Source organism: Pelodiscus sinensis, chromosome 4 (genome assembly GCF_052426305.1).
Source record: "Pelodiscus sinensis isolate ZL-2025 chromosome 4, ASM5242630v1, whole genome shotgun sequence".
In the NCBI taxonomy this organism is placed as follows: domain Eukaryota; kingdom Metazoa; phylum Chordata; order Testudines; family Trionychidae; genus Pelodiscus; species Pelodiscus sinensis.
In genome coordinates, this window is record NC_143055.1 from 92,975,053 (window position 1) to 92,999,333 (window position 24,281).

The 24,281-nt window shown below is 46.6% G+C and overlaps 1 protein-coding gene and 1 long non-coding RNA gene across 5 annotated transcripts in view; one reads left to right on the plus strand and one right to left on the minus strand.

Annotated features, from left to right (window-relative positions):
- Positions 1-16,776, minus strand: part of CLGN (calmegin) — a 74,315-nt gene extending 57,539 nt beyond the window's left edge. Inside the window, exons 1-3 of one of the 4 annotated variants that reach the window (XM_075929915.2) lie at positions 16,432-16,776; positions 2,637-2,809; positions 1,190-1,263 (exon numbers count right to left, since the gene is read on the minus strand). In XM_075929915.2, coding sequence (XP_075786030.2) covers positions 1,190-1,263; positions 2,637-2,798 — 236 coding nt within the window. In that variant the 5' untranslated portion in view covers positions 2,799-2,809; positions 16,432-16,776. Of the gene's footprint in view, positions 1-1,189; positions 1,264-2,636; positions 2,810-15,570; positions 16,050-16,169; positions 16,394-16,431 lie in introns of those variants that run through there. The other 3 variants (XM_006114270.5, XM_006114271.5, XM_089777985.1) reach the window with 3 other exon arrangements.
- A 1,279-nt stretch (positions 16,777-18,055) lies between these two features.
- Positions 18,056-24,281, plus strand: part of LOC142829582 (uncharacterized) — a 43,463-nt gene continuing 37,237 nt past the window's right edge. The window contains exon 1 of the long non-coding RNA XR_012904129.2: positions 18,056-18,133. This is a non-coding gene — a long non-coding RNA (uncharacterized LOC142829582). The remainder of the gene's footprint in view (positions 18,134-24,281) is intronic.

The following is a 24,281-nucleotide window of genomic DNA, read 5'->3' on the forward strand; positions in this document are numbered from 1 at the left end:
TTTCCATGGACCATTAGTTGCTAATGGAAACTCATCCTTAGTTAGGATAATTACGCCCGAGCTATTTTTCTACTGCTGCAGCTAAGGACAATGGTTTAAATTATTAAACAGATTAAGCATTTTAATTTTCTCATGTTATTTTCTGTTAGTTTATCAAACTTCATTTTAAATATTAATTTATGTTCATGAAAAAAGGTTTCTATGTTTTATTTATTTATGAAGGGGGAACTTTTTTGGGGTCAGGGGTCACTGACCCACAGAAAAATCAGTTGGGAACCACACAAATGTGAACAAACAAACAAACAAACAAACAAACCAACCAAAAAAAAAAAACCTCCACCAAAACCCCACCAACCCTCACCGATATGGTCCCTAATTGAGACACCTCATTCCTCTGGTGCTCCAGCCCCATTGGGTGAGGGGAAGGGTCAAGGAAGACTGAGGTTCAGGGCTTTCCATAAGCCAGATTTACTTTTCTGGGGTTCCAGAGGTAGTAGATTGTGTGTCCCCCCCCTTAGGCTCTGTGGTGGGTACAAAAATGAGGGATTCAGTGTGATAGAGCTGACAATAAATGGAATAGAAATGGGGGTGCAGGATCTGGGCAGGAGGAGGGGTGCAGGAGGGGGTGAGGGTGCAAGGTGTGGGTAGAAGGTAGGGTGCAGAAGCATACTGGGAGTAGGGTGTCTGGCCGGGGGGATGGAGCAAGAGAGGGTACAGAAGCAGGGTGGTGGTAGGGTATACCTCCTGCAATGAGGTTTACCATCTAATTCGAATTAGGGGCTTTAAATCGGAAGCCCGTTTCACTGCCGCGTGTAGACGTGGGCAGTTACTTCAGGTTAGTCAATTTCTAAAAATGGCAACCGGACAGGAACATGCAAATCAAGTGCGGGATATTTAAATCTCAGGCTTGATTTGCAATTCCGGTCGCCCTTATTAACCTCCCTAGATCGATCTAGGGGGCTAGTGTAGACATTCCCTTAGAGAATAACCAAGCCATCAAAAACCAAGCAGTCCTGTGGCACCTTAGAGCCTACTAACACATACTAGGTCATGAGCTTTTGTGGATAAAACCCACTTCCTTAGATGTGAACCATGAACAGATTTGGTCAGACTACTGGCTCTGCATGTTATCAGTTATTCAAACTGCTGAAATTTAAGTTTTACAATACAATCTTTTATGAACACTTACCCAGTCAGTACGCCATCATCAAAAGTTTCTGTAAAATACACTTCCCCAGTAGGCTCTGGAGTCTTGTATATAACCTAAAAATATTTATACAAATGATAAAAGAATAGCTTAGCTGAAATATATCATAGCTCATACCTACATTTCTAAGTATCATCATCTCTGATGCAAGAAATGTTTGACTACGATCATTTGCAATCCTCTGAGAAGTACTTGGGGCTGACCACTCCAGCACACACTAGGGATGTTAAATATCAGTTAATTGAAGAGTTGAGTAACCTCATGAATACTTATTGGTTAGTCGACTATTCTATAGTCCCCAAGGGCAGGGCTGGCAGCTACTGTATCAGACGCAGCAGCGCGGGGTATCAGGTGGGAGCAGCCCGTCTACGGCAGGGGAGGAGGAGAAGGGGAAGGGGTGTCTGAGCTCCCGGACCCAGCGCAAGCCAGAACTGAGCTGGGCTGCCTGCCCGCCTGGTTCCTAATAGGGATGTTAAAGATAGTCTATTGACTAGTCGATCCCCCCCACCTCCTTACTGCCTCTATTAGAGAGGCAGCAAAGGGTGGGGGGAGGGGTACTTCAAAGCGGCAGCACCGCACAACTAAGATGGAGATCAGCAGTGTGGTGCTGCTGCTTTGAAGCTGGGGAGTCCCCAGCTGACCCCGGGCTTCATGGCGCTGCCCCTTTGAAATGGGGTGGTAGATCTTGGCTTGTTCTGTCATTTAAAAAGTGATCTTGGGTATAAAAAGGTTGGAGACCACTGGGTTAAAAAGTCTAAGAAGGAGTCCAAGATTCTTCCCCTCTTCTGCAAATGTCCTCTACTCAAGTAGTCTCCTTTCTGACCCCCACCCCAGTCAGAAACCTTCAGTTTGGCTGGTCTGGCAGTCAACAAACCAAACAGACCCTCTCCCTCTTTCAGGAAAACTGCCTCTTTTCTTCTGCCAAATTTTTCATCCTTTGGTTTTATAGGACTGTATCAAGACCTCACCCACTGGACAGAATGCAATTCCTTAAGACCAACTAGGTAGCAATATAATGAACAAGTAAACCCAGTGATATCTTATTCAGAAAGAGAAAGAATTTTTGCTTATTGTGAAGACTGTGGAAAAATAGTTTGTCAGATGTTGCAAACCCATTGCAAGCTCTGGAATTCATTCATCAGTCATATTCTAATCACTGAGGCTTGCAATCATATTCAATCTAATGACTTATATACAATGTTTGCAGTCACAATCCCCGAAAAACAAAGTAAAAAAAGTAATTGATATATATACACATAATATATGACAAGTCATGTATAACATTATATATATATATATATATATATATATATATATATATATATATATATATATATATATATATATATATATATTTTCATTCATATTTGCTGTCAATTACCCATTATATAAAACTCAAGTTTTGGCTGGTGTCAAACAATAACCTTACCTCTAAAGAAGAGCTGCCTTTGTCAATGTCAGTTTCTTGAGAGTTCTTGTCAAAATCTTCCACCTCAACATCTGCATCTTGGATTTCTTCATCATGAATTTCTGCAGTTACTGAGCCAACTAACAAGACACCCAGCCACAGCCAATCCCACTGGACTTGCATACTGGTTATTTCTGTAGAATTAAGTACATTTTATTTTTGCAGTGATAGTTTACCCAATTACAGTTAATAAGCCGTAAGGGCTACAGCTATGGGGAAAATATTTAAAGAAAACACAGGATAATGACTGAATATACATTTTATTATTTGCATTTTTTCAAATGCCCAAGAACAGCTTTGACAACCCTCATGAAAGCATTCTGAACAAAATGCTAGAGGCAGCAAGGGTGAGGAATTGCATGTAGTCATTTGGATTAATCGATAAACCTGGGTTTATCGGTTAATTGTTTAAATGTCTATACACTAACATCCCTGGTCTCTCATAACCATAAGACAACAAAATGTCTAAGTTTTTAAATGAAATCTTTGATTGATCCATGGATCAATCTCTTAATGTCTATTTGAGGATATAGTCCAATGTTGGTTTTAAGGACTTAACTGGAATAATTTGCCTGAGGAGATGGTGTCACTATTAAAAACATGCACCATATCTCCCGTTTGAATTTGTCTACCCTTATCTTCCAGCTACTGAAATGCAATATGTAGCCTACAGGAAAAGACTAAGATGAAAGTAGTCTAAGGAATGGAGATGGGACAGGCAAAGAGAATGAGAGCGGGGTAAGCTGCCAGGAGTAGAGAAGAGACAGGACAGAGATAGCTTGGAATTGATGGGGTAGAAGGCATCAAGCTGGAAGAGAGAAGGTGGCAGTACATTCTATGCCCCTTCTAAGCCAAGAATGGAGCCCAAAGTTCAAGTCTCACCATTTCTCTGATCAGCAAATATTTGTGAAGCCAATTGGCAAAATGTGTTTGATTCCACTCACCTCCTTCCCACACAATACAGCCACACTACTACTATCTGCAATAGCTCAATACTTTTGTTTAAATTGAGGAATGCCTATTGAAAAAGGGGGTCCAATTAGGTTTGTTAGATGTGATCACCTATTTGGTTATAACTGCAAGAGTCCGCTGTGTTGGGAAGAGTTCTTATTCCTCCAAGAGGAGAAGAAGGCAGGAAGGTCAGAAAGGGCAGGAAAGAGAAGGCAGGAGTTGCTAGACTGGCAATATTAAGGGGATTTTCACTCACACTAAGGAGCTCTCCAGATTGCTTCTCAAAATAAGTGAGCTTATGGTAGCCACCTCCCCGAGGCAAACTTTGTCTCTCATTGGAAAGGGTAGTAGTCGGCCTAAGGCAGCTCCTCACTAGTTGGAGCAGAACACAGATGTTGCCGGACCAGACAGTCACGGACCAAAGAGTAAAGTTCAACCTGTAGTAAATAAAGATATTTTGATTCAGCATCCGGTGTGGCATATTTTACCTTAGCAGGTCAGCTCTGAGATACGGATTTAAAGAGGGAACCTTAGAAGGAGGCCTGTAAAACTCCTTGTCAAGTCTTCTGGTAAGAACTTTGGCTTCATAATTAACATATCCATTACTCTATTAGCTAAAATGAGCAGGGAGGTTTTAGGTGGATCTAAAGGTTGCAATCCTAATGATTATCCATGTCAGTATGCATTAAAAAGGAAATCTAGGAAATACATAGAGCCCACATTAAAAACATTAAATGATGAAGAGTCAAAAGTTTGCCGTTGTCGGATTTAAGATTGCATACGCATAATAGTCCCCCTTGGACGTTTATCTCCTTAATGAAATCCTCTAATTACATGAGCACACACTGTTTTGCAGAGGATCCTTGCCTCATTCAGTGCATAGAATGGATGTGCTCTATTGATATATTAAGATTTTAGTCTACAAGACCCCTCTTTTGCTGGGGAAGTTGGAAGAGTTGTAGTTTCTTCCTGCAGTCCCCTGCCTCAGTAAAGAGGGGCTGAACGGGACTCACGGCTGAGATAACTGAAAGCTGCTGCGGATTCTATCCCTGCCTCTGCTCAGGGCCATCCCTACTAGTACTGGTGCTCTACACAGCCCAGCACTGACACCCCTCACTCCTGCATGGGGAAGCAGCTGCTGTGTATGGGGTTGCCAACTCCCCTTGACCAGATAGATTGGACTAGGGATGTAATTGACAAGTCGACTATCCAATAAGTCAAAGCTTATCGGATAATCAATGCATTTGTCGATTAGTCACTCCCTCCTCTCGCCCCGCCTCCCCTCCCACTGCCTCTATCACAAAGAGGAATAGTTGCTAGGGGAAGCCAGCTTAAAAGCTGGTTCCCCCCCAGCTCCAGCTCCATGGGACAGGGCAGGGGTGCAACAGCAGCATTCCTCTTTGAAATGTACAAGAGCCCCCTGAGGGAGCTCTTGTACATTTCAAAAGCAGAACATGTGCTAATCCTTATCGACTAATCGAATAGTTGATAGAAATCCCATCGACTATTCGATTAGTTAAATCAATATTTAACATCCCTAGATTGGATGCCATTTGCTGCAGTGCTGTCCAGTCCAGTCCAGTGGAGTTAGCAACCCTGGAGTAGGACTGCAAATGCAGGCTGGAGGAACAGAGAGGGTGGCTTTGCTGTCAGCTGGAGACAAGCAGCACTTTGAAGGAGAAATTGCCACTTCTCTCTTGCCACCGGCTGTATGGCCATCTCCTGCTCCTCTAGAATCGAGCCATGAATGCTGTTCGCCGCCACCAAGTGAACAGGGTTTGGAGAGGCAGCCCAGGGATGGGGCTACCAGAGCTGGTATTCCCTGCAATCCCATCCCTAAGGCACATGCAGCATAGGGCACCACTAAATTAGAGGCACCAGCGTGGTGCCCCAAATTTAGTGGTGCTCTGTGCTGCTGTGTATGTCTAAGGACAGCCCTACCTCTGCCAGAGTACTTAGGTAATGCTAAGCAAGTCACAAACTAAATATTTCAGATATAATAAATAATTGTGTGGTCCTTATTTTTTGAATGTCTAGATTTGAGACTCTGGAAGTGCTCCGGCCAGCCAGACAATTGGAGCTGCTCTGCCCCCGGCTTCCCCAAGTCAGCCGCTGGTCAGTTTCATCAGCAGCGGACTTGGGGAAGCTGGAGGTAGAGCAGCTAGGGTGCTGCTGGGTTAGTCCCTTAGCACCGCCCCTCACCTGAGCAGCACTGCTGAAACTGACCAGCAGCTGACTTGGGGAAGCCGGGGGCAGAGCAGCTGGGGTGCTGCCAGGTTGGTCCCGCAGCGCTGCCATCTCCCACGGTGCGCAGTTCCCTGCTGACCCCCCCACCCCAGACCTCTCATAGCCCCCCTTCCGGTACTCCAGCATATCTGATAATCCGGCACCCCCTGGGTCCTAAAGATGCCAGATTATCAGAAGTTTACTGTACACAGGGAAGGACTGGAACTACAATTTATTCACAAGTCTGATACTCATGCTAATAGCTTAAATAAAGATACCAGATGGCTGGGACATTATCAACCTACCAAACAATGAAGGTGCCAATGGTTCTTTGTCTGTATAGTATCTGGTATTAGTACTCTTCCTCTCGATAGCCCACTAATGGTTCTTATCAGCCTCTTTTGACTATCTAGTCTTTAGGTGCATATAGACTATTTGTTTTTCCTGTTATATTCCAGCTCAGCTTTCCCCTTCATATTTTTATACCCACTGCCTCTTCTTTTCCTCCCCCCCCCCCCCCATTTTTTTCCTTCTTCCTCCTTCCATTTATTTTAGTTCTGGACATCCAACACTCTGGTCATCTGAAGAAGTGGGCTGTGCCCACAAAAGCGCATGATACATCTACATATTTTGTTAGTCTTTAAAGCGCTACCAGACTATTTGTTGTTTTTTAAGTTTATCCTGCACAGACTAACTCGGCTACCCCGACGCTATAAAACTAGGGCTATAGACCACCCAGCGAGAAGATCAATGTTTAAGAAACTATATTTATAAGTGTAATTGGAAAACCCACAATCAATTTAATATCTCTTATTATCAGGGGTTGAGTAGTAAGTACTAAGTATTGTTTAGGGACATTACTGAACCAACTGGTTTACAATTGCCAAATCCATCTATAACCAGACTACAGATAAGGATTTGGAAGAGTTCAAGTTGGAAGGCAACTCTGGTCAAAGTAATCATGAAATAAATAAAGGAAGTAGTCAGAGCAGTAGAATAAGAGCAGACTTATAAATTCAAAGCACACTGGTTGATAAGGTAGATTTAAGGAAGATTTAAGGGGAAAAAGGATTTTCAGAAGGACATGAAATTTCTCAGTAAGACAATATTAAAGCCACCATAACACCAACAATCTATCGCAATGCAAAAGAAAAGACAGAAAGAGTAGCAAAGGCCAAGTGCATGGTTGTTGTTTTTTTAAACTAATCTGAAAAAAAAAAAAAGTCTAAGAATCCTATCCAAAAAATGGAAACGTGAAATTTCTAAGAACAGTACAATCACATGGGGACAAAAATCAGACACACTAAAATGAGGGGGCATCTAGAAGAGAAAAAAAAGGCAATAAAAAGATTCTATAAATACATTAGAAGTAACAGAAAGACAAAGGGAAGTGCAGGCCCGTTATTAGCAGGAAAGAAAGGATAATGGATGACACCAAGGAGGTTGGGGTGATTAAAAATCGGATCACAATGTTGCTTGTAATTAAATTACCAAAAGCAACTATGGGGAAGGAATACAAGCCAAAGTTGGGAAAGAACAGGTTAAAGATATTTAACACAAGTTAGATGCACTCAAGTTGCAGGACCTGATGAAATTCACCCTTGAGTACTTCAGAAGCTATTAGCAATTATCTTCAAGAACTCTTGGAGGACAGGTAAAGTCCCACAGGACTGGAGAAGGGCAAACATAGAACCTATCTTTGAGAAGGGAAACAGAGCACCTGGGGATTTATAAGCCTTGTGTCAGCCTAACTTTGATTCCTAGGAATATATTGGAACAAATTAAACAATTTCTAAAGCACAGACAGGTACCAAACCAACTTCTATTTCTTTTTTAATAGAGTTATTACCCTAATGGATAGGGTGAAAGCAGCAGATGAGAGAGATCTTGACAGTCCCTCATGACAGCCTCATAACCAAACTAGGGAAACTGGATGTAAGTGAAATTACTATAAAGTACTCCAGGCAGAATTAACGGAAATGTCACATGTAAGAGAAGGGCAGTAACTATTCCAATCTACTTGGCACTGGAGACACTTAGGCTGTGTCCAGACTCAGGGTTTTTTTCGAAAAAAGTAGCCTTTTTTTTGAAAAAACTTCATCTGCGTCTAGACTGCAGCCGCATTCTTTCGAAATTAAATCGAAAGAATGCGGCTTTTCTTTCGACGGTGGTAAACCTAATTCCACGAGGAAGAACGCCTTCTTTCGAAAGTGCTCTTTCGAAAGAAGGCGTTCTTGACAGCAAACAGGCTTTTTAGAAAGAGAGCATCCAGACTCACTGGGTGCTTTCTTTCGAAAAAGCAGCTTGCTTTTTCGAAATTCCGCGTGCAGTCTAGACGCGCTCTTTCAAAAGAGGCTCTTTCGAAAGTATCTTTCGAAAGAGCCTCTTTCGAAAGAGGCTTGCAGTCTAGACATAGCCTTAGGCTGAAGTAGTGTTTCTAGTTTTGGACATCATACAGAGAAAGATGTGGACAAATTTGACACACACACACAAATTGTAGAAACATGACCTGTGAAGAAAGGTTAAAAATGTTTAGTCCTGAGAAAATTAGACCGAGGGAGAGACCAGATAGACAGACAAAATGTGATAAGGACTGTTATAAACAGGATGTTGAAAAATTGATCAGCAAATCCACTGAGGGCAGGATAAGATGATTCCCTCTGGATCTCAAGCAAGGGAGATTTTTGGTTAAGTAGTTAAAAAAGAATCTTACTATAATACCAGTTAGGCATTAGAATAGATTATCTAAGGAGATATTGGAATCCCCATTATTAAAAACAGGTTTAACAAACATCTGTTAGGAACTGTCTAAGTGAACTTTGTCCTAGAGGACTTGAAGGTCCCTTCCAGCCCTATAATTATGAACCAAGGGGAAACCATTCTGATTATCTAGTCTGACCTGCTGTATAAGGCAACTCTCAGAACCTTCCTGAATTAATTTGTTTCAAAAAGAACACATCAATCTTCATTTTGAAGTTGTCCAATGCAGAATCCACTACAAACCTAAGTTTTCAGTTGTTAAATTACCCTTACTGTTAAAAATTCTACCTATTTCCAAACAAAATTGGTGTAGTTTCAGTTTCCAGTCTTTGAATCTTGCTATCCCTTTGCCCCTTAGATTGAAAAGGACTCTATAAATCAAGTTTCTGTTCCCCACTGTAAAGCTCCCTGATGGTACCCAGGATTGTGAGGTGCCTTGCTAATACCTGCCCTTAGTGTGAATAAGCCTAACTGGACATGTTCTGTTCCAGCTGACTCTACAGTGAAACTTGCACAGTCCTATCACAAAGAATGATGGGAAATGCTTTAACCTGATACATTGTTCCAGCATGCTTTCCAATGATGATGAATTTTCTTAAACACAAAAATATTCCTTCTAAGTAGGGATATTAGTGTGTAGTCATTTACATGATTAACCGATGAACCTGGGCTTATCGGTTCATCAGACCAACTACCCACAACACCCTCCCTTACTGCTTGTGCCCACAGGGTGCCAGATGTCAAGCTGGCTCACCACACCTATCTGCTCCCACAGAGCCACCTGACCCCGTGCCACTGCCTCTTGATCAGAAGCAGGAAGGGGAGTGGCAGGTGGGATCTGGTGTTGTGGGAAGCCGGCTTAAAGCCTCCCCCCAGCCCACATGTAACTGCTAACATTTCCAGCAGTTACACAAATAAATGACGGTCAATATCCTTAATAAAACTCCCCTCAAACAAAGAAAAGTAGGGGATTTATTCAATTACTTGCTTACATCAGGGAAGGATGGAAAGTGTGGACGCGATGGAAAACTGAGAAACAATATCAGAGTTACAGGCAGTCCCCGACTTACATGGATCCGACTTATGTCGGATCCACAGTTATGAACGGGGTTTTTCTCGCCCCGGAGAACACGGACTGCGGGACCTTGCGGTCCCGCCGCCCGTGTACTCCGGGGCGAGAAAAGCTGCAGACCAGGAAGACGCGGAGCAAAGCTGCGGAGGGGCTCGGGCAGCGGAGCAGCCCAGGCACGCCTGGGCTGCCCCGCTGCCGGCTTCCCCCGAGGCTTTGCACCATGGACACACCACGGCTGTCCCTCTGCCGGCGTCCTCAGAGGCTTTGCTCCCAGTCTCCCTGGTCCGCCGCCCGCGTCTTCCTGGTCTGCTGGGGGGGGGGGTGCAGCTAGTACGCCCCCCCCCCAGCAGACTAGGCTTTTCTCCGGATGCCTGTGGCAGAGCAGCTGGGGTGCTGCCGGTTGGTCCCGCAGCGCCGCTCTGGGCGCTACTGGACCAACCCGGCAGCACCCCAGCTGCTCTGCTCCAGGCGTCCTGATTCAGCCGCTGCTGGTCAGTTTCAGCAGCGGCTGCATCAGGACGCCTGGGGCAGAGCAGCTGGGGTGCTGCCGGGTTGGTCCAGTAGCGCCGAGGAGCGGCGCTACTGGAGCAACCCAGCAGCACCCCAGCTGCTCTGCCCAAGGTGTCCCCAAGTCAGCTGCTGCTGAAACTGACCAGCACTGACTACAGGAAGCCCGAGGCAGAGTTGCTCTGCCCTGGGCTTCCTGGAATCAGCCGCTGATCAGTTTCAGCAGCAGCTGACTTGGGGACGCTTGGGGTTCTTAAGTTAATTCTGTATGTAAGTCGGAACTGGCGGTCAGTTTCAGCAGCGGCTGAATCTGGATGCCAGCTCCGACTTACATACAGATTCAACTTAAGAACAAACCTACACTCCCTATCTTGTACGTAACCCGGGGACTGCCTGTACTATCCTTGATGGAATGAAGTAAATAGTGGTGGGATGGGGAAGAGGTGTAATAAAGAGAAGGTTGAATAAGAAGGAAAGGGCAGAGTTATGCAGGGTGTTGGTGTGCAAGAAGTTCAAACGTATTGTGAGAAATAACTTAAGGAAAGCCAGTGTAAAGAAAAATCCAGAGAATAATTTACTTGTTAGAGGAAACATCAATTCCAGACTCCTCAGTGGTATCAAAACGATATCAGTTGCAAAAACAATGAAACTCAAATTGTAAAGCTGAAACTACTTAGTATTTTTAGGGGTGACCTGATACTAAATGTTCATTAGATACATGTAAAAGATTGCAAGCAAATACTTCCCTTTACGCTCACAAGAACTTCTTGAAAATTAGTACAGGTGGTGACTTTTGAAAGGAAAAGTGATGTTTACTTCAAGGAATCTACCAAGGAATAGACATCAACTTCAAGGCTTAGTTGTCCCACCGAATGAATAAACTAGCGGTACTAATGGCTACTCAGTTAGCTGGTTAACTGCAACACACACACCGCTCAGTGTGCTCTGCATTTAAAACTCACACCAACAGGCTGGCTCAGTCCCAGCCTGCTGGTCCAAGTTTTAAATGAACACACAGGGGAAGTGCATGCCACCACAGCAGTGTGGGACAGCAAGCGGGAGCTGGCCTATGTGAGAAGCCAGTTTAAAAACCAGCTCCTACCTGCTGCCCCACACAGGGCCAGATTATCCATTAGGCACAATGCTTAGAGCCTATGAAAAATTCATAACTGACTACAAAGAAACAAAGAAAACAGCTAAATCACACTTGAACATTTGCACATGTATTCTAATAAAAATAGCAAATTAAGATCAAGCCAGCTCTCCATGCATATTGGCTCCTGCAGACCCACCTGCCCCCCCATTCACTGCCTCCTACAGCGGGGACAGGCAGGAGCTGGTGCTGGGGAGAGCTAGCTTAGAAACACCCTGTGAAGCAGCCTCTGCCTGCAGGGGAGTCCGAGCTCCCCATGGACAGAGACTGCTTCGCATCCCACAGAACAGCCTTTGTCCATGGGGAACTCGGACTGTACCGTGGCCAGGGGCTGCTGCCACCCCATGCTGCTGCCTCTGATAGAGGCAGCAGCACAGGATAGCAGGCAGGCAGCCAGTCCATGAAAGGAGCTGGTTTTTAAATCTAGCTCTCCTCCCGGACCAGCTCCACCTGCCACCCCACACCACTGCCTCTGATAGAGGCAGCAGCACAGGGTAGCAGGGGGCTCCCTGGGAGTGGGTCTGGAGCCCACTGGCTACCAGCCGTGCCCCTGGGAACTATCATATAGAATCACAGAAAAGTAGAACTGGTAGGGACCTCGAGAGATCATCAAGTCTAGTTCCCTGCCCTCACGGCAAGACCAAACACCATCTAGATCATCCCTGATAGATGTCTATCCAAACAGCTCTTAAATATGTCCAGTGATGGAAATTCCACAACCTCCCTAGGCAATTTATTCCAGTGTTTAACCACCCTGACGGTTAGAAAGTTTTTCCTAATGTCCAACCTAAACCTCCCTTGCTGCAGTTTAAGCCCATTGCTTCTTGTCCTATCATCAGAGGACAAGGAGAATTTTTCCTCTCTCCTCCTTGTAACACCCTTTTAGATACTTGAAAACTGCTATCATGTCTCCCTCTCAGCCTTCTCTTTTCTAAACTAAACAAGCTCAATTCTTTCAGTCTTCCCTCATAGGTCACGTTTTCTAGACCTTTAATCGTTTTTGTTCTCTGGACCTTCTCTATTTTTCCTCATCTTTCTTGAAATGTGGTGCCTAGAACTGGACATTGAGGCCTAATCAGCACAGAGTCGAATAATGACTTCTCTTGTCTTGCTCACAACACTCCTATTAATGCATCCCAGAATCATCTTTGCTTTTTTTGCAAGCATCACACTGTTGACTCATATTTAGCATGTGGCCCACTATGACCCATAGATTGCTTTCTGCAGTACTCATTCCTAGACAACCACTTCTCATTCTGTAGATGTGAATCTGATTGTTCCTTCCTAAATGGAGTACTTTGCATTTGTCCTTAATAAACTTCATCTTATTTGCCTCAGGCTATTTCTCTAGTTTGTCCAGATCATTTTAAATTATGGCCCTAACCTCCAAACACTTTCAACCCCTCTATTAAGTTTGGTATCATCTGCAAACTTAATAAGCTTACTCTCTATGCCATCATCTAAATCATTAATAAAGATAATGACAGAACCAGTCCCAAAACAAACCCTTAAAAACCCCACTTGCTATGCCTTTTCAGCATGACTGTGAACCAGTAATAACTACTCTCTGAAAATGGTTATCCAGCCAGTTATGCATCCACTTTATAGGAGCCCCATCTAGGTTGATTTCCCTAGTGTCTTGATAAGATGGTCAAGCAAGAGTGTATCAAATGCTTTACTAAAGTCTAGGTATACCACATCCACTAGGGATACAAGAGTATAGTCAATTAACCAATAAGCAAAAGTTTATAGATTAATGCTACAGATTACATGCATTTCCCCACCCCACCAGTAAGTTTTTTAGCACGCTAGCCAGCAGCCAAGCTCAGTCTTAGCTTGTGCCAGGTCCAGAACCTACTCCTGCTGCTGCTCTGCAATTAATGAGTATTAGGAGCCATGCAGCCCGGCTCAGTTCCGACTCTTGCTAGATCCAGGAGCTCAGACCGTCCCTACCGGACCGGGACTTCCATGACTTTTCAAAGGTGACTTGCAGACATCTGACTTTTCTAAGTGATTTTTAACTTAAAATTGCATGCTGTTACACAACTATTCAATTACACGATATCTAACATCCCTAACTTTCACACTGAAACATCATCATAGCTGGAATCCACTTCCATTAAGCTGAGTTTTGGTGCAGTCTTCACAGTGGGAGGTTGGCAGGGGAAATGATCCTGTCAACTTCCCTTATTGTTTGTGGAGAGGAAGACTACTGGCACCCATGGGGGTGCCCTCAGCATTCGATTTAGTGGGTCTTTACTAGAGCCACTAATCAACCGTCAGAAGATCGACAGCTGCAGCATCCATCTTTCCTCAAGTTCAGATGTGGCCCAAGACTGTATATGTGTAATTGTGAAGTACCAAATGTCCTGTAGTTCTCATCTTGGTTTGAGCTTTTAGGTACTACCGTAACACAAAGTTGCACAGATCAGGAAGGATTTTTGGAGCAGATTTTAAAAAGTCCTCAAGTCTTACTCAGGACCAGACAACTGTGTGTTGGACATGCTAGTATATTACCAGAAGTTACAGCAGCATCAGAAGCCAAGGCCCATTCTGCTAAGCACGGTACAGACACATACAAAGAGATTCCTGCCTCAAACATCTGGTCTACATTACAGCAATTTCCACTAGTATTCTTTCAATCCTAGCACAATTACTGCTTTCAATATTTCTTAACTTTCCTGGTAGATTAGATTTCTTTTGAATCTATTTTCCCCTCCACAGAGGAAGCTTCTTTAAAAGAAAAAAAAATTGATAAAGAATGTACAAACAGAAATAACTACTATGATCACCTTTAAACCATGCTACTTAACCTCATGAGGGCAAGGACTCTTTACCCTGAAAAATTTAGATTTACAGAGGGTAACAGAAATGCACTTTAAACGTCTGTTGAAAGATCCAATTACCTGAAATGTAGCGCCAGTAAGGGGAGGGATGTGAACGACTAGTCAGAGACAGCCGGAGGGAAGGGGGGGGGGGGAGAGAAGAGGAGAGTGCGCTTCCAAGCAGCAGCGTCGCATGGAGCACGGGATCAGCTGGGGGCTCCCATACTGACCCCAGGCTCCATGCAGTGCTACCACTTTGAAGTGCACCTCAGGAGAAAAAGAAACCAAGCACTGTCCACCTTATCTGTTGGATCCTGGCCAAAGGGTCTGGTCAGTCATGCTAAACAAAGAACAATTGTTGAGAAAGCTACCTTGAGCTAAGGCTATATCTTCGTAAATTAGGTATTGGGCATAAGCATACAAACAAAAGTAACCCATTCTATCTTCAGCCTGCTCTGCCTGATACCAAGTAGCCCTTGTTTTATCTTTACTATAACACAACTCAGTGTTATAGTAAAGATAAATTATTGTTAACTGAAATGATTGTTAACTCCAGTTTAAGGAAACAAAAGCACGCCTTATTGCTTTAAGGAGACATGGACCTTAACTCCCTGAGAATTCCAAGAGAGGAATGACTCAGCACCCAATTAAGACATGCTGAGGCCCTAAGCTATTTCAAGTTTAAGATGTCCCATCACATTACCAAAAAAATTAATTTAGTCCTTTTTTTAAGAGGTCTAATAATCTGGGGCACTAAACTGCAGTTTACATTAGGGATGTCAGCACATAGTTGAGTAAACAATTAAGTCTGGGCTTAACTAAATGCACCCCCTCTTGCTGCCTCTGTACCAATCCTATGGAGCCACCTACTCTCCCTCCCGCCCACTTCCGCGCTGCTGCCTCCAATAAGGGATGCCAGAGCAGCCCCTGTCTGCAGAGAGCTCGGTTCCCCCATGGACAGGGACTGCTGTCACAGAGCAGCCTCTGTCCTCAGCAGGACCAGGCTGGCTACAGACAGAGGCTGCTCTGTGGAATGCCAGCGCAGCCCCTGTCTGTGTGGAGTTCGCCTCCGCCCCCCATGAAAAGAGGCAGCACAGGCTTGCAGACTTCCTGCAAGCGGGGCTGGGAGCGCACTGCCTGCCAGCCCCACCCCCGGGGATTATCAAATAATCATATAACCACTAAAATGTTGTGCTGTTACACGATTATTGAATTAATTGATATTAACCATAAGCTCGTCTGTAGGCATCTGGGCTCTGAGACGTAAGTAGCAGAATATTTAAGACACGCAGGATTGGAGGACAGTCAGTGACAACCTCCCCTAAAGGACGGAACCCCAACCATTTAACAGTGAAGCAGATTTAGTGCAGTTAACATATAAGATATATTGCAGAAGGATACCTATGTTTAAAGCAACCTGCAGATAAAAGCAAGCACGTGTTCAGAATCAAGACGCTATGTCCAGTCCACATAAAACTCCACAAATCCTGGGCCTACGTTTTGATAAAGACTCATCACACGGGTTTTAAATTTTGCGCATTCCAAGGTAGTGCAGCCCTCCTTCAGCCAGGAATACACACGCACAACAGCTTGGCAGCTGAAACCAGAGTATCAGGGTCTGACTGACCCTAACCAAGAGCAGCCAGCCAGTGAGCTGCAACATTCCCCGGCAGGCAGACAGTTTAGGGCACCTACTGCCCATCCCCCACACGGAGCTAATTGCTGTTGTTCTCTCCGGCTGGTCCCACTAGGCCCCAGAGCATCTCTCAGGAGAGGCGGGCGGTGCTGCCCGAGAGCTCTCTGCCCCGCCGTGGGGGGGCGGGAGTTTGAACGAAGTCGGAGACCGGGCGGGGGCACAAGGCCGAGCGCGCGGAACGGGGAACCCCGCCAGGCACGTGTCCAACAGGGGACGCGCCGAGCCCATGGCTGGGGTTCGAACCCTCATGCCACGGACATTCTAACGGCAAAATAACGGCCGCGCCCGCGTGCCGAAGGCTCACCGCCGGGGTGGGGAAAGGGTCGGCAGGAAAGCGGCCTGCACCCCCGACTTCCTCCGCGCCGCCGAGCTCCTAGGCGCCTGCGGCTCACTGGCCTCCAATTAACGGGCGAGCGAAGGAGCAACTGGCCCGCAAGGCGCGAAGCGAAAGCCCCGAGCAGAGCTCCAGAGATGCTCACAGCCGCGAGCCACCACACAGGCAGCAGGAGCGGAGGCAGCCCGTCCCCGCGTGACTCAGAGACGTTTAGCCGCGGGAGGACAATTACCGGCAAAACAGAAGGTCCGGTCCGCGTCTGTCCGGTAAAGCCAGACAGCGTCCCTTCGCGCATCACCCAGGTCCAACTACGCATGCGCCACTGCGCTTCAAGCGATGCCGGCGCCGAAGAGCAGGTGTTGCCTCGCAACCGAGCCAATCCGCTCACGCTGCGAACAGACCAAGCGAATCACAACTCCAGACCCTCCCGTCCGACCCACTGGCTGCGATCACAACGCCCGAGCCAATCACTGCTCAGTCCGCGGCGGTCAGGGCCCAGCACGTGCTGGCTTAGCCAATCACCATCAGCGTTTACAGAAGGGCTCGCGGCTCTGCTCCCGCAGCTTTGGACGTTCCGCTGCAGTGCGCGCACGCGCGGCGTCAGTCACTGTTCAGTCCAGGCCGCCAGACGTAGTGGTCAGTGTCCGCGCGGGAGCTGGGAAACAGGTGCCCGTTTGGTGCCGCCCCGCTTCCTAGCCAGGGTCAGGCAGGGCATGCGGCTTGCGCAGCACAAAGCCTCAGCAGCGAGGCACCTGCTCGGCCCGGAGTTACTGCTGCGCGATCCCATAAACATACCCGCCCTTGCTCCACCCCCTGCACCTCGTCCCTCCATGGTGCTTTGCTTCCCCCGGGCTGCTGGCTGTGGTGGGGGCCAAAGGATTTGATGCGTGAGAGGGGCTCGGGGCTGAGCATGGAGAGGAGGGTTAGGATGCAGGCTCGGGCTGGGAGTTTAGATGCAGAGGGATGCTCAGGGTTGAGGCAGAGGATTGGGCTGCAGGGGACTCTTGTACATTTCAAAGTAGAAGTGCCCTCAGGGAGCCTGGGCTCAGAGTCACCTGCTGACCCCGGACTCCATGCTGCACTGCCACTTCAAAATGCCACATGAGGCCAGGGGTCAGATGGGGACTCCCCTGCTGACCCTGGGCTCCTCAAGGCATTTCCCCAGATCCTGGGGTCAGCTGGAGACTCCCCAGCTGACCCCAGGTTCTGCATGTTTTCAAAAGCTGTGGAGGAGCCTGGGCTCAGCTAGGGAGTTTCCAGCTGACCCTGGGCTCCTCAACATTTTCCCAGAACCAGGGATCAGCTGGGGACTCCCCAGTTGACTCTGGGTTCCACGGAAATGACACAGGGAGCCCAGGGTCAGCTTGGGTGTCCCTAGCTGACTTTGGGCTCCATGCAGTGCTACCACTTTGAAACACCTTAGCAATGTTTCAAAGGGGCAATGCCACACAGAGCCCGGGATCAGCTGTGCAATGCTTCCGCTTTAAAGTACCCCACCTTCCCCCACCCCTTTGCTGTCTCTATCTAATAGAGGCAGCAAGGCTGGGGAAATCACCTAGTGGACTGGACTATCCGATAAGCATCGGATAGTCAACTATTCCTTAACATCCTTAATAAGGACAAATGAAACAGATTAAACCTTCCAAATCCGGGAGTCTCTAGTCCGGCAACATCTGTGGTCTGGCAGAGCCACGGATGTTGCTGGACCTGTCATAACCATGAGGGTTAGCTAGCAGCCTGGAGTCTAAGGGGTTATCTATGTTCCTATATCTAGCCAGGTAGCATTCAGCCAATAGAAATGCAGGTAGGGACTTCAAACTTAGACAAAGGAATTTTGAGGTTTTCCCTCCTTTGTCTCTGAGTCAGTTTGCTCTCTAGATACTGAGGGAGACAGAAGACATGTCTCTCTCCAAGAAAAAGACTCTTCAAAATGTGTAAGTAGGGTAAAGTTTAGATAAATCTGTTAGGTTTTATTGTTTCTGTTCTGGGACTTTGGATCTGATGTGTGTGCTGTTAGAAATGGGTTTTCCTCCCTAATGCTACGTCTAGACTGCAAGTCTCTTTCGAAAGAGGCTTTTTTGAAAGAATCTTTCGAAAGAGAGCGTCTAGACTGCAACCTCTTCTTTCGAAAAAGTAAGCTGCTTTTTTGAAAGAGAGCACCGAGGCAGTCTGGATGCTCTGTTTCAAAAAAGCCCTGTTTGCATTCAAGAACGCCTTTTTTCGAAAGAACACTTTAGAAAAAAGGCATTATTCCTCGTGAAATGAGGATTACCGCCATCGAAAGAAAAGCCGCGTTCTTTCAATTTAATTTCGAAAGAATGCGGCTGTAGTCTAGACGCAGGTGAAGTTTTTTCGAAAAAATCCTGCAGTCTAGACACAGCCTAAGTCCTGAGCCCATGGAAGTCCCCATGAGTATATTAATTGGTGACTTTTTCCATCTAGTCATTATGCTTTCAACAAGAGTATTGTTCTGATGATAAAAGTTCTTTCTTTTGTTAACCTGGTATTGGTTCAGTTCTGTGTCCTGGAAAATCTGTCTGTGGATATCTGCATGCCTCTCACTAGAGGGCAGCTACCACAGATTGCAATTGGTATTTTATCTTTTATTTTTCAAGCTCTTTGGAGAAAAGAGCTTGGGGTACTCTGGAGCTGGTTTCAAGTGTCCACCCGTTTGTGGGTTCAAAAGCACTTGATGGTGGCAGCAGATTTTTATCCCCAAAATCTAGGTTTTTAGGATTTTGGGGGGAGTTTTATACCAAAGCCTGCAAAGATAAGGTTTTGAGGTTGCTTTTGCAGGCCCCCACTTCTGCGTTCATTGTGCCAGAGTGGGGAATCAGCCTTTACAAAGCATTTGCTTACCGGATAGTTGCTAGTCCTTAACATCCTTAATAAGGACAAATGCAAAGTACAGGTTGAACCTCCCAAATCCGGGAGTCTCTAGTCCAGCAACATCTGTGATTTGGCAGAGCCAGGGATGTTGCTGGACCAAAGAGCCCTGGAGCAATGCAGGGGCTGGGAAGCCCCAGCTGGGCCAGACAGCATCTGGGGAGCCCCCACCCTGGCCCAGAACCCCAGAATTAATGGAACCAGGCAATGGCTGGGGAGCCCCACTGCTGGCCAGAGAACCCCCACCGTTAGCGGGGCAGTGGCTGAAGAGTCCCCGCCCCAGCCGAGAATCCCTGGCTGCAGCTGGGCTGCCTGCGGTCGTGCAGCCCTGGCCAGTAACCCTGGGAAACCCCCCATGGCAGCGGGTCTGGCAGAGGCAGATGACCTAATCTCCAGCAGCATCAGGGTGGTCCTAGTAGTAGGGAAAGATGGCGGGGCGGCCCTGGCTGGGGAACCCCCTGTGGCAGCAGAGCCACCAGCAGCTAGGTGGTCCCACCCGGGAACCTTGGAAAATGCCCTGCAGCAACAGGACCAACAGTGGCCAAGTAGTTCCCGCCAAAGACCCCGGGAGACCCTGGGGCAGTGGCCGGGTAGCAAGGTGGGGAACTGTGTTGAACCAGCTTTAACAGGGCCAGTGTTAGCACAGAGAGCCTCAGGGAGAGGAGCTTGGGAGGGGGGCAGCCAGCAGGGGAGCACTGACCTCCTCTGGTTCGGCAAACTACCTGGTCCGGGACAGCTCAGGTCCTGAACGTGCCGGACCAGAGAGGTCTTACCTGTACGCCACTTAGAAAGAAACAATCAGTTTCACACATACAGAATGGGAAGTAACTGTTTAGGAAGGAGTACTGCAGAAAGGGATCTAGGAGTCATAGTGGACCACACCTAAATTTGACTCAGCAGTGTGACACTGTTGCAAAAAAAGCAAATATGATTCTGGATGCATTAACAAGAGTGTTGTGAGGAAGACATGAGAAGTCATTCTTCCGCTCTACTCTGTGCTGATTAGGCATCAGTTGGAGTATTGTGTCCAGTTCTGGACACCACATTTAAAAACAGATGTGGAAAAATTGGAGACGGTCCAGAGAAGAGCAACAAAAATGATTAACGGTCTAGAAAACTTGACCTATGAAGGAAGACAAAGAATTATGCTTGTTTAGTTTAGAAAAGAGAAGACTGAGGGGACATGATAGCAGTTTTCAAGTATCTAAGGGTATGTCTACACTACCCTCCTAGTTCGAACTAGCAGGGTAATGTAGGCATACCGCACTTGCAAATGAAGCCCGGGATTTGAATTTCCCGGGCTTCATTTGCATAAGCGGGGCTCCGCCATTTTTAAATCCCCGCTTGTTCGAACCCTGTGCCGCACGGCTACACGCGGCACGAACTAGGAAGCCTAGTTCGAACTACCTAGTTCGTGCCGCGTATAGCCGCGCGGCACAGGGTTCGAACGAGCGGGGATTTAAAAATGGCGGAGCCCCGCTTATGCAAATGAAGCCCGGGAAATTCAAATCCCGGGCTTCATTTGCAAGTGCGGTATGCCTACATTACCCTCCTAGTTCGAACTAGGAGGGTAGTGTAGACATACCCTAAAAGGGTATCACAAGGAGAAGGGAGAAAAATTGCAGGAAGGGATTTCTATTTTCCATTCAGTCAAGCATGTCTTAATATAATGGGACATAACCTTCGTGAATCTCTAGAGCATCTTCATAAAATCTCCCAAGAGCATCAGTTTATCCAAAATTTCATCGCCTCATACATCAAGGCAGCCAAGCAACCTTAACTATGCCATATTGTGACACCATATAAAGTTTTAGCATTTGTGAACCCAGATTAAGGATATTAAATTTTGGGTAACTGACTAATCTAATAGTTGATGCATTTTTGCATCAACTGTTCAATTAGTCGATAGGGTGCCTCTGCCTTTTAAGTGTAGCAACAGCCCTTGGGTTCCAATCCCCACGCATTTCAAAGCAGCAGTGTCAGGCAGAGCCCAGGGTTAGTTGGGGAGTCCCCAGCTGATCCCGGGCTCCCTGCAGCACTGCCACTTTGAAGTACCTGCCTCTTCTTGCACTCCTACCCCAACTTGCTGCCTCTATCTGATAGAGTGACTAGTCAACCAGTCCTTCACATCCCTACCCCAGATGAGCTTAAAAACATGTAAAGATATTTCATTTTTCCCCTTTGTGGCATCACCAGTGGGCAACATTAAGATGGTTTGTGTGTCATAAATGTCAATTTCTTTCTTTAACTTTTTGGAATGTCTCTTATGTGTAATATTAACTCCGAATTTTCCCAGGTTTATAATGCTTCGTTTTGGGTTAGTTACTGTTTCAAGTACCACAAGCTGGATAAAAACATGAAGGATTCCATGTTTCTAAAACTAAACTTTATTAAAGTACTACTACAGAGTTGTTACAACTGCAGCTATCAAACAATATGCATGTAGCCTGAAGCTTCCCTCTTAAAAGGGAAGTTCTAAAGAGGTTGCTACAAATACAACACTTCTGCAGTGATGTTTATCCTTAAATTATTGAAACACACTCTCAACTATAACCCCATTTTAATTTTCTTTTTTCCCTGGAAATGTTTTTAATATTTATTAGAAGTTTTATTTTATAGACAAACATGCCCAAGATGGCATTTAGTTATAAAATCTTCAAAGAGTAGTTGTAGTGGGCCAGGTAATTTACTAAAGATATAAAATCCCATTTAATTAGTTTAACTGGTTAAACATTAGGTTTAATTGATTGGGTTCTCAAACTTTGTGATACCGTGACCCCTCTCTAAGTTGCTTGTGACCCCCCGAGGGGTTGGGACCCACAGTTTGAGAAACTCGGGATTAACTGATAAAACAGTAGTGAGCTCTATGGCTGTCCTCCATGGCCAGGCTAGAGTTCCCATGCCCATGGTGCACCCAGGCAGGGCCCGCCCTGGGCAGAGTCTACTGCGGCTGGGACGGAGCGCCTCTGTCTGCGGCATGCTCAGGCCAGGCTGATGCTTACTGGTTCACTGATTAACAGTTCACATCCCTATAACCTACCAGTGAGAACTGGAAAATGTGTCCAGTCTCTCTCATGCAACTTAGTCATTAAAATACTCCCTCACCAGCATCAACTTCCTGAACACTATAGTCAGCTTCAGCTTCTATACCCAAGAAACCCACAGATCACTACAGTTACTTTCACAGATCCAAGTAACCACTCCAAACATACCAAGAAATCAGTCATCAACAGCCAGATACCACAGAATATCCAAGGAGAAAATCAGGAATACAAACTTTAACAAAGCTTGAACTTAAAACTTGGAATGTGAAGGCTACCAGTTAACTGGTGAGGCTGGAGCAGCTCCCTGCTTGTCATGGGTATCCTGCATCTCATCTGGAACAGCTTCTGTCTGGGGCAGGCCAGAGCTCCCCATACACAGGCTGCTCTGACTGGGACACCAGAGCAGCTCCCACTTGCAGGGCACCCTGGTCATAAACAGGCAGGGGCTGCTCTGGCATCCCAGCCAGAGCAAACTCTGTCCATGGCAGGTCAGGGTGCCTAACAGGCAAGGACTGCTTTGACCAGGATACCTCTGTCCACAGCCAGACAAGGTGCCCCACAAGCAGGGGCTGCTCTGACTGGGACACTGGAGCAGTCCCTGCCTTCAGGGCACCCAGGCCTGATGTAGGCAGGAGCTTCTCCAGCATCCCAGCCAGTGCAGTCCCTGTCTGTAGCAGAGTATGGAGGGCATTCCAGCCCAGCTATGGGCAAAGAGGGCTGCTCCAGTTGGGCTGGAGCACCCATCCCCCACTCATGCCCCTTTAATCACTTAACTGATTAAACAATATGTTTAACCAATTAGCCAATTCAGTGGGATTTTACATCCCTACATACAATCCATCTTTATCAAACAAGAATGTGCCACCAGGAAGTAGACTGCATCATGTAATCATCTATCTGAATACACCAGAAGAAACTGCTTCACAGCAAAGAAAAAACCAACCTTCTGACCATATATTCCAAGTAGTTACCTATCACATCATAACTGAACCTCTAGATAGAGAATCATTAAACAAGTACAACCGATGGAGACTAAATACTAGAAGAAGCCTTTTCTGCACTCCCGTCTTCTGGCCTTCAAACAGCTCCCCAACTTCCTCATCAGAAACTAGTTCCTCAAACATCAGGTGACACCAACTCAAACCACCACTAGACCTAGCCAGAACAACTGATACAAACCTGCAGACTTTGTTCCACTGTTACAATGATCAATAATCCTCAACAGTGACAGCTTTCAAAATCCAGGGTTATTAGCATATCTGGTATATGTCACTCATTGTGCTAAATGCCCCAATAACACAGATTCAACCAGGAGCAGTACATGGAGCCATCTGTTTCCCTCACCTCTCCTCCTCCTCTCCCACACATCACAGAAACATGCTGGTGACTTCCAGGAGCAGCACAGGGTCAGAGTAAGCAGGGAGCCTGGCTTAGTCCTGCTGAGCCATCAACCAGGAACCCCCTCCCAAGATAAGCATTGCCTGTTTGGAGCCCAAAATCCTCATCCCTTCCTGCGCCACAACCTCCTGCCCCAGCCTGAGCTTCCTTTCAGAGCCAGCACACTTCATTCGTATAATTAATTAGCAGCCGCTTTTGCACAAAAAGATGCTGTGCAGACAGCTCCTTTTTGCGCAAAAACCTCCTCTTACACAAGAGCTGTTCTTCCTCATTTTTTCAGGAAAAATGCTCTTGTGCAAGAGGGAGTTTTTGCACAAAAAGGAGCCAGCTACACAGCTCACTCTCCCTTTCTCTTCTCCTCCTCCTCACTCACTCGTTCTCTTCTCCTCCCCCTCCTGCCTCACTCTCTTTCTCTTCTCCTCCCCCTTCTGTCTCATTCTCTTCTCCTCTTTCTGCCTCACTCGCTCTTTTTCTTCTCCTCCTCCTCCTCCTCCTGCCTCTCTCTCTCTTCTCCCCCTCCTCCTGCCTCACTGTCTCTTTCTCTTCTTCTCCTCCTTCCTCTTACTCGTGGTGCCCAAATGGCCACTTGCTCCCACGTGGCGGCCTGGCTGAGCGGCGCAGAAGTCGGCCGAGCACCAGGATGGGTGGCGAAGACCGTGACAGAGGCTCCAGGCCCCCCCGGCTGAGTGGTGCAGAAGTCAGCCAAACGCCAGGGTGGGAGGCAAAGGCCATGACAGAGGGCAGGGCCTGGAGC